Source organism: Melospiza melodia, chromosome 24, assembly GCF_035770615.1.
Source record: "Melospiza melodia melodia isolate bMelMel2 chromosome 24, bMelMel2.pri, whole genome shotgun sequence".
Classification (NCBI taxonomy): domain Eukaryota; kingdom Metazoa; phylum Chordata; class Aves; order Passeriformes; family Passerellidae; genus Melospiza; species Melospiza melodia.
Genome location: NC_086217.1, coordinates 10,443,840 through 10,453,392, shown reverse-complemented (window position 1 = coordinate 10,453,392; position 9,553 = coordinate 10,443,840). Strand labels below are relative to the sequence as shown.

General features: G+C 55.1%; 1 protein-coding gene across 3 annotated transcripts in view; it reads right to left on the bottom strand.

Moving 5' to 3' along the window:
- Positions 1-191: 191 nt before the first annotated feature.
- The window catches only part of ARSG (arylsulfatase G), a 47,762-nt gene continuing 38,400 nt past the window's right edge, over positions 192-9,553 (bottom strand). For all 3 annotated transcript variants that reach the window (XM_063175665.1, XM_063175667.1, XM_063175666.1), the window contains 3 exons: positions 6,609-6,729; positions 1,390-1,480; positions 192-734 (listed from right to left, as the gene is read on the bottom strand). In XM_063175665.1, coding sequence (XP_063031735.1) covers positions 415-734; positions 1,390-1,480; positions 6,609-6,729 — 532 coding nt within the window. In that variant the 3' untranslated portion in view covers positions 192-414. The remainder of the gene's footprint in view (positions 735-1,389; positions 1,481-6,608; positions 6,730-9,553) is intronic.

Below are 9,553 nucleotides of genomic sequence, written 5' to 3'. Positions count from 1 at the left end.
CAGAGCATTCCCCTCGTGCCAGCCAGGAATTTTCCCTCTGCAGCCACCAAGCTTGCAGGGTCTGTGCAGCAGAAGGGCTGATTGTCCATCCTCCCCTGCCTTGTGCTCCACAGCTGCTCCTGTAACGTTCCTGTTTCTGTTTAGAGGAAAACCAAGCAAATTTCCCAGAGGAATCCTCTCCCAAAGCCAACTCTCACAGAAGGTAATTTTAATCCAAGAGTTCTCCCTTTCCCAGATACAGAGCCCTACAAAAAGCCTTCAAAGGGGACCCTCTGTGTGCTCCCCCAGACCCACACCCAGCTCACCTCCCTCCGCCCAGCACGGAGCAAAGGGAGCCACAGCCTCCATCCCACCTCCAGCCTGGATTTCACAGACACCACCCTTGGGAAAGGAGCAGCCTGAGCAATTATTTGCCTAAAGACAAAGCCGGGGTGTTGTGCTCTCCACGTGGGGATCCCGCGTGGCCCCGTGGCACCGGCAGCCCACGTGCTGCACGTTGCAGCAGGGAATTGCAGCTGGATCCTGGGAATAGTCTGCAACTGAGACGTTGTCTGCTGCAATGTCCTGCAGGGCTTGGGCATAAGCCCTGCTGATGGCAGGCAGCACTGCCTGGTACTCCCTGGAGGCCACGTCCAGAGGCTCCTGCTCCTGGATGTCTCGGGCCAGGTTGAAAATGAGGGGTGGGTGGTGCTGCTGTGCCGGCCCAGTGCTGCCATCACAGGCCAAGGCCCCTCCTGGGGAGGAAATGGGAGAAAAACCTGGAGTCACAGAGGTCCAGGGATCACCTCTGTATTCCTCACCCACCACCCAGGATGGCCCATTCATTCCCACCCCATCCCAGCTCCTATTCCCGAGACCAATCCTGTCACAGACATCTTTTCATGAAAAATCCTTTCCTTAGGATTTTTCCTCCTGAGAAGCTGAGAGGCCTCAGGAACAAAATGTAAACAATGATTATCTGCTGCTGTGGAATGCAACAGGTGCATCTGTGATTGGCCTCATGTGGTTGTTTCTAATTAATGGCCAATCACAGTCAGCTGGCTTGAGCACAGGGCCTGAACCACAAACCTTTGTTATCATTCTTTCCTTTCTAACCTTCTGATGAAATCCTTTCTTCTATTCTTTTAGTATAGCTTTAATGTAATATATGTAATAAAATAATAAATCAGCCTTGTGAAACATGGAGTCAGATCCTCATCTCTTCCCTCACCCTCAGACCCCTGTGAGCACGGTCACACTGCCCCAGGCTGCAGCACCGCCCTGCAGACACAGCTCGGCACATCCTCGGGTCTGAATCAACCTGAGCTGGTTTTCACCTGCATCTGCAGGGATCTGAGAATTCCAGAAGCCTTTCCCTACACTCCAGACCCTCTGGCAGGGATGCAGTACCTGTGGTGTAGAAGGCCTTGTACTGATGCAGCCGCAGCGCCTCGACCTCGCCCACCTTCCCCGCCGCGCCGCTGTTGGGGTGCAGCAGAACCTGCAGGAGGGACAGGGCAAGGACAGCTCCTGTCAGCCCATGGCAGGGAACACGTGCCCCGTGAAATCCACTCCCTGCCCACATGAGCCACATCCCGCCCCTGGACACATTCACAGCCATCACTGAGGCCCTGGACTCTGAGCAACAGCAGAGCTGTGAGTGCTGAAGCTGCTTTGCCTTCTCCTGATTCTGTGTCGCAGCAAGAAAATGAGTAAATAATGCTGAATTTAGCCAACATTGAACCCACCACATTAATTGGTGCATTGACTGGGAAATCTCAAACTGGTGAACTGAAACCACTACAGGAAATTGGTGTTTCTGCCCAGTTTCGAACTGAAACCACCACAGTGGGATGATGGCAGAAGGGCCCCAGGAAACACCAACATCTCCCTTGGACTTTCCTGGCCCTGCAGGACCCTCTGAATTTACCTCCCAGTTTTGTGGCAGGAAAGGGATCACAAAGGCTCTGGGGCTTTCAGCAGAGCAGGGTAGATTATCATAAAATCACAGAATGGTTTGGGTTGGAAGGGACCCCCAAAGCCCATGGGCAGGGACACTTTCCACCGTCCTGGGCTGCTCCAAGCTCCATCCAACCTGGCCTTGGACACTTCCAGGGATGGGGCAGCCACAGCTTCTTGGCATAACCTGTGCCAGGGCCTCCCCACCCTTAAAATTAAGAATTTCTTCCTAACACCCAATCTAAATCTCCATCTTTTACTCCAAAACCATTCCCCCTTGTCCAACCATCACTAAATTATTTGTTAACCAGGGTGGTCTCAGGTGCACCCAGCGCCTCCCTGGGTGCTCACAGCTCAGCCAGCAGTGGGGACATCCAAGGGAGCCGAGCCCCAGGCTGGAGCCAGCAGGCAGCCACGAGCTGAGGGTGAGCTCATGGAGCAGAGGGGAAGGTGAGGTGCTGGAACATCCCTCCCACATCCCTCCGTCCGTCTGACTCACCCCGCTGTGCAGGGGCTCCCTTCCCTGGCAACAGCCAGGAACGGGGTGAGCAGCGAGGGAAGGAGGGAGGGGAGGCTCAGATCTCTCCCCTTTGGTATTTAGGACACTTGATCCACACAGGAGGGCTGCTCTGGCGCTGGGGAGTGAGGAGACAAGTGAGCTGGACGCTCCAGCAGCTCCTCTCTCCGATAACATCTGCCGCGGAGCCAGAGCTTCGCTGAGGGATGAGTCACTTGAGGTTTCCTCCCTGGGATTTGAGTTTAAAAAGTGATTCAAGAAATTTCCACTGTGCTGAAAAATTAGAAACATCTGCTGGAGTTGTAGGCAGCTGCAGTGCCAAGTTTAGTAACAGCGCTCACAGCTGATGAGTGCAGCAGTGCCTGAGCAGGTGCCCGGCGCGGAGCCCTGCCCCTCAGGGAGCACCCTGGGCACCCCGAGGTGTGGCACAGGGAATTCCTGGCACCCTGGGCACCCCAAAATGTCCATCCCAGGCATCCCAGGCACCCCAAGGTGTCCATCCCAGGCACCCCAAGGTGTCCATCCCATGCTGCCTGGTCTGGATGTAGCCACTGTCTCACATGGGGCTGGTTGGAACCTCATCCAAGAAATGCCAGGATTCAGGGTAGGGGGTAATCTCCAAATGCTCTCACTTTCTTTTATTGCTCTCAGTTGTAAGGTAAATTATTTGTTATAAAATCATCTTTTGTAATTTGGTTGGATCTTTTTGTGCTTTTTGGGGAAAAGTAAGAAGGGTGTGAAGAGGAGGAGGTGGTGCAGTGTGAGCCTGGTGCAAGGAGGAAGCTCTGCTGCAGAGTGCCCTTCTGCTGACACTCCTTGGGCAGGATAAAAGAGCTCCAAAGCAGGAATCAGCAAATATTCAAGGCCCTGTGAAGCCAAGGGACCAGGAGCTGAACCAATTAATCTGTCTCCAGCCTCAAAGCTTTGCCTGCACCTTTAACAGCACAGCTGGGATGCTGCCAAGGGCACTCAAATCTCCCTTCCTACAAACAACCACGTTGCTAAACCTCTTAAAACCCCACACTTAGAAAATCTGTTATAATTTACTGCATAATTAAGGAGCTTGTTTTGATTCAAGAAATATTCCCAGATCTGGAATTCTTCCAATAATCCATGTCTATTATTTTAATAAATAAAAAATAGAGAAGCAGGGGTGGGGGAGGAAGCCTTTTCTCTGCTGTAAATTCATTGCTTGAACTTGGTGCTCTGGGCTATTCACACTGAGCTGATGGACAGGGGGATTTACAGCCCTGGTACCCTCGGTGCTCCTTGGAGGATGTGGTTTATTTCTCCTGCCAACAGCCCTTGCTCTCAGCAGGACCTCGGTGTCACCCCAGCCCCATTGCCGCCCGTGCCAGCAGCAGGCACAGGCTGGGACACTGGGACAGCCCACACGGGGAGCTCCAGCCACCCCAATTAGCAAAGTGTGGAAATTGGGCATTGGAGTGAGCACGGAGCTGCTTTCAGGAGGATTTGTGTCAGGGCAAGCCCTGCACGGGGTCACTGCCGGCCGCTCACGGGCAGGGGAGGGGACACGAGGGGACACGAGGGGGACACGGCTGCTCCCCCACCCCACGGGGCTCTGGGACCCTCTGAGGGCAGCCCACCCCATGGCAGGGTGATCCCAGCCCTTGGGGGGAGACCCACACAGCAATGGCTGCACACTGACACCCAGTAAACCACTGCTCCCAGCAAACCATCATTCCCAATAAACCACTGCTCCCAGCAAACCATCATTCCCAGTAAACCACTGCTCCCAGCAAACCATCATTCCCAGTAAACCACTGCTCCCAGCAAACCATCATTCCCAGTAAACCAGTGCTCCCAGCAAACCATCATTCCCAGTAAACCACTGCTCCCAGCAAACCATCATTCCCAGTAAACCACTGCTCCCAGAAAACCATCATTCCCAAAAAACCATCACTATCAGCAAAGCATCGTTCCCAGCAAACTATTGCTCCCAAAAAAACCATCATTCCTGAAAACAACACCACTATCAGCAAAGCATCATTCCCAGCAAACCATTGCTCTCAGGAAAGTCTTGTTCCCAGCAAACCATTGCACCCAGCAAACCATCATACCCAAAACAACACCACTATCAGCAAACCATCATTCCCAAAAAAACCACCACTATCAGCAAGCCATTGCTCCCAGGAAAACCTCATTCCCAGTAAGCCATTGCTCCCAGCAAACAATCATTCCCAATAAGCCACCACTATCAGCAAACCATTGCTCCCATTGCTCCCAACAAACCATTACTCCCAGGAAAACCTCATTCCCAGCAAAACCATCATTCCCAGTAAACCATTGCTCCCAGCAAACCATCACTCCCAAAAAAACACTACTACCAGCAAACCATCATTCCCAGCAAACCATTGCTCCCAGTAAGCCATTGCTCCCAGGAAAACCTCATTCTCAGCAAACCATTGCTCCCAGTAAGCCATTGCTCCCAGGAAAATCTCATTCCCAGGAAAGGCTCATTCCCAGCAAGTCATTGCTCCCAGCAGCCCCAGTGCCCTGCTCCCAGCAGGGTTAATCTGAAGAGCAGAGCAGAGCAGAGCGTGCTGGCCCCATCCTATCCCCTTCCCTGCTCCATCTCCCAGTTCAGCAGAGGGTTCCATAAATACAAAGCAAATACCAAACCCCTGATGGACACCGAAACGAATCCAGGATCCCGCTGGGAGCTGGCTCACAGCGCTTGCAGAGGGTGTACTTTAAAAGCAAAATCAGGGTTTATCCACGGGACTGCTATTGAAGCCGCTTTTCTTTTTTCTTTTTGGTTGGTTCTGCAGAAATCCCGTGAGCTCCGAGACAAATGTGCGGTCACCCTGCTTGTCCTGCAAACTGCGTTTTTTGGGGTGAAAGGAGCTGTGGGATATGGGGTGGGCTGTCCTGATGGAACGAATTTTGTGTTTGTTTGTGTTTGATCTGTTTGATCAACACACAAGTTTGTTGTGTCTTTTTGCGGTGCAATAAATAAATGGGGATAACCAAGTTTGAAGCCCTGAAGCTGCCCTTGCCCACCCTGATGCTCCTTTTGGGGTCAGGCAGGTGCTGAGCTGGGCACTGCAGGCTGCCATGAGCCTGAGCATCCCAGCTGGAGTCCCTGGGTCCTTTTTTGTCTAGGGGCATTATTAGTTGTTTTGTAACTAGGTTAATAAACCATAGCTGGAGGGTTGAGAGTCAGTCAGTAATTCATCAGTTGTCTAGGGATGGTAGTAGGAGAGCTGGGAATGTCATTGAGATGAGGATTAGTGAGATTCCTAGGAGGGATGGGCTTGAAAATTGGTCAAAGAAGTTTAAGTTCATGGTCAGGTTCAGGGGGCAGTGCTTGGGGCAGTGGGTGGTTTGCTAGAGGGGGGATTTATTGATACAAATGACAGAATTGTGTGTGCATTGTCAGGTCACAGACACAGCTCTGAGGCACAGGAAGGCGCCAAGCTGCAGGCAGAGGCATTTCCACCTCTGATGCCAGGTTTGTGAACAAAGCACAAAACAATTTTCATTAACCCAAAGCCCTTTTGGGCCACTGAGTGTCCCTGCATGGCTGATCCAATCCCAGCATCCCATGGGGAGATGCTCCGCCCAGGGGAGGAGCCAAGCATTCCTACCTGGATCCAATCTGAGCTTTGGGACACCCCAGCAGCCTCTGCCCCCTGCATTGCCAGAGGAGCAGCTTTCTGCTGCCCTGCATGGCCAGAGGGAGCCCAGGCCCATCTGCAGCAGCCCTGGAGCTGCAGAGGAAAACTCCCCCCTTGTGCAGGATCCCTGCTGCAGCAGAGCCACAGCTGGCACTGCAGGAGGGCTGAGCCCCCGTGGAATGGGACTGGGACACCTCCCTGACACACAGTGGGCAGGGCATGGTCTGACTCTGTCAGTGGTTTGTTTTCTCTTTTTTGTACTATTACATTTGTATTTTTGATTTCCCTAATAAAGAACTGTTATTCCTGCTGCCATATCTTTGCCCGAGAGCCCCTTAATTTCAAAATTATCATAATTCAGAGGGATGGGTTTTGCATTTTCCATTTCAAAGAAGTGGAAATTTCCATTTCTGCCCTCCTCAGCACACACCTGGCTGTTCAAACCAAGGCACCACTCACCTGTTTCACCTGCTGCCAGGAGGGGGGTGACACCAGGGGTGGCTCTGCCTTACCTTGTGCCCCACATCTGACCAGCCAAAGAGAACTGGGGACACATCCAAGCCATCAAAGCGCCTGTTTGGAGGCAGTGCTGCCCCAGCCAGGGCCACCAGCGTGGGGAAGATGTCCAGGATGCTGGGGACAGAGGGGACAGCCATCAGAGCGAGGAGGGAGCATCCCTGGAGGGTCCCCCCAACCTCATCCCTCCCAGGAGAGATCCCAGCAGCTGGAAAGGCTGAACCCAGCCCTGGCCCTGGCTCCACAGCCCTGCCAGCCCCAGACTGAGCCAGGCTGCGGGCAGGGGCAGGAGGGCACTGAAGCCCTGGGCAGTAGGAAGGCAGCAGCAGGTCGGTCACCCTCTGCAGAAAGTGCCACCCTGGCGTCTCCAGGCCAGTGCCAGCAGCCCCTGGTGCCCAGGTCTCGGGTTTTGGTTGTTAATTGCTGCCCTGAGATGTGCAGGATGTCTCTGCTCCAGCCCGTGCAACTGCAGAACAAGTCTGGACTCTTCGCTTTTCGGTCTTGAGGTTGTTTATTAATTCTTATCTATAAAATTTTCTTTCTGCCCAGACGAGATCTGCTCAGCAGGGCAGCCACAGGCACTCTGTGTTGTCCTTTTATACTACAAACTACGTATAACATATTTACACTTAATTCCCAATACCTATCACCTGTGTTAGACAGTGCACTTCTGCTCTAGACCAATCCCAAAGTGCCAACATCACTGCAGAAAATGGAGAACAAGAAGAAGAAGGAGAAAGGCTGGACACGCCAAGATCCCTCCATCTTGTCCCCATAACCCCCATACCAAAAATCCTAAAATGTACATTTTCACCCTGTGATCATTTTGTTATTACACCATTCAAGCCTGTGTGACTTTCACGTCCTCATACAAAGGTGGTAACTTGCTCCAGGGGCCAAAATCAAATCCCCAGGTGTTCTGGGCAGCGTGCCGGGGTCTCTGAGCCCCCCAACTCTGGACACCCCGAGGGATGTGCTGAGCTCCAGCAGAACCCTGCCCTGCCTGGCCTGCAGCAGCTCTGCCCACACCCCAGCCCAGCCCAGCTGCCAGCACAGCCAGGATGGTGCAATCTCCTCCTCAGCACCCTCCTGACCTACTTCTTCCCTGCCCTACTTCGGGCCGGGGCAGGGCAGGAGCGCGCTGGGTGGCTCTGACCATAATTAACCATCATTAAGAAGAGCAGACGAGGCAGTTTTGGGGCAGTTTTGTGCGGAGCCCAGCGTGCAGGTGCTGGTCCGGGCTGAGGCATCAGCGTTGCTGCGCTGGCTGCAGCTCCCCGGCCCCGGGGCACGCTCACCCTCGCTCACCCCTGTGCTCATGGAGCCACGGAGCAGCCTCTGTGCCCCAGCCAGGTGTTTCCATAACCCCGGGGGAGGAGGAGATCCCTGCAGATGGGAGAGGCCCTGCCCTGCCCCGCCCTGGTTTTTCCTGGGGATCCCTCTGAGAGCTCAGGGCTCCCGGCCCCTCGTGCTTCACTCGCTGCCCATCAGCTGGGGGGGATCAGTGTCCCTGTGGGGCTGTGCCCAGGGAAAAGCCACCAGTCCTGCGGGCACCTCTGTGTCCCTGCACACTCCCTGTCCCACCTCATGGTGACACTTTGCTGAGCACGACCCGTCACTCTCACATGCCCTAATCTGGTTCTGTGCTGCTTCCTGATGGCAGAGCAGCCCCCTGCACAGCTGGGCATGGCCCCATGGCAGTGCCACAGCATCACCCTGCACAGCTGGGCATGGCCCCACAGTGCCACAGCATCACCCTGCACAGCTGGCATGGCTCTATGGCAATGCCACAGCCCTGTGCACAGCTGGGCATGGCCCCGTGGCAGTGCCACAGCATCACCCTGCACAGCTGGGCATGGCCCCACAGTGCCACAGCACCCCCCTGCACAGCTGGCATGGCTCTATGGCAGTGCTGGCATGGCCCCATAGCAGTGCCACAGCATCACCCTGCACAGCTGGCATGGCCCTATGGCAATGCCACAGCATCACCCTGCACAGCTGGCATGGCTCTATGGCAGTGCCACAGCATCACCCTGCACATCTGGGCATGGCCCCGTGGCAGTGCCACAGCATCACCCTGCACAGCTGGGCATGGCCCCATGGCAGTGCCAGCCTCCTGAATGTGACTCCTGTGACTCCCACAGAGCCTGGAGTGACTGGCCCAAGCACCCGGAGTGCTGCACCTGCCTCTGCTGCATTTCCAGATTCCCAGCTGCCCAACCTGCCCGACTGGAGCTGGGAAATGCAGCAGATCAGATCTTGGAGCAGATAACCACAATTCCTGGGCTTGGAGGCAGGGCCAGGGGGATGGGACATGACGGGCACTGATCCTGCACACACTGCCCCACGGCTCTGCCCCACAGCATAGGGGTTTGGAGATGAGGCCACGGGTGCCACGTGCTCCCCATCCCCTCACCAGGCTCCAGTGACTCAGTTGTGGCTCAGAGCTTCCCCTGCCTGCAAACAGCAGCTCCGGAGCTGCCCTGTGGCTGTGGAACGAGTGAGTGAGCGTCTGCAGCTCATCCCAGGGAGCTGGGAACACCCAGCACTGCCCCAGGGCCCACCAGCCAGGACCTGCTCCCAGCAGCTGGGACGTTCTTGGGACGTTCTTTCCCAACAGCCAGCAAGCCCTCAGCCCCAGCGCTCTGTGATTCAGGGATGAAAGGGGACGGGACATCCCCATTCCCAAACCCTCCCAGTGTGACCCCAGCCCCACGGGGACCCATCAGGGATGAATGGGGGCAGGACATCCCAATTCCCAGTGACCCCAAAGCTCACCACCCTGTGTGCCTCAAGGGTGAAAGGGGACAGGACATCCCAATGCCCACTAACCCCAAACCCACCCAGCCTGGCCCCAGCACCGTGGGCACCCATCGGGGATGTGCAGGGACATTCCCCCCACCCTGCCCCACACATTCCCCCAGGCTGTGCCCACACCTGC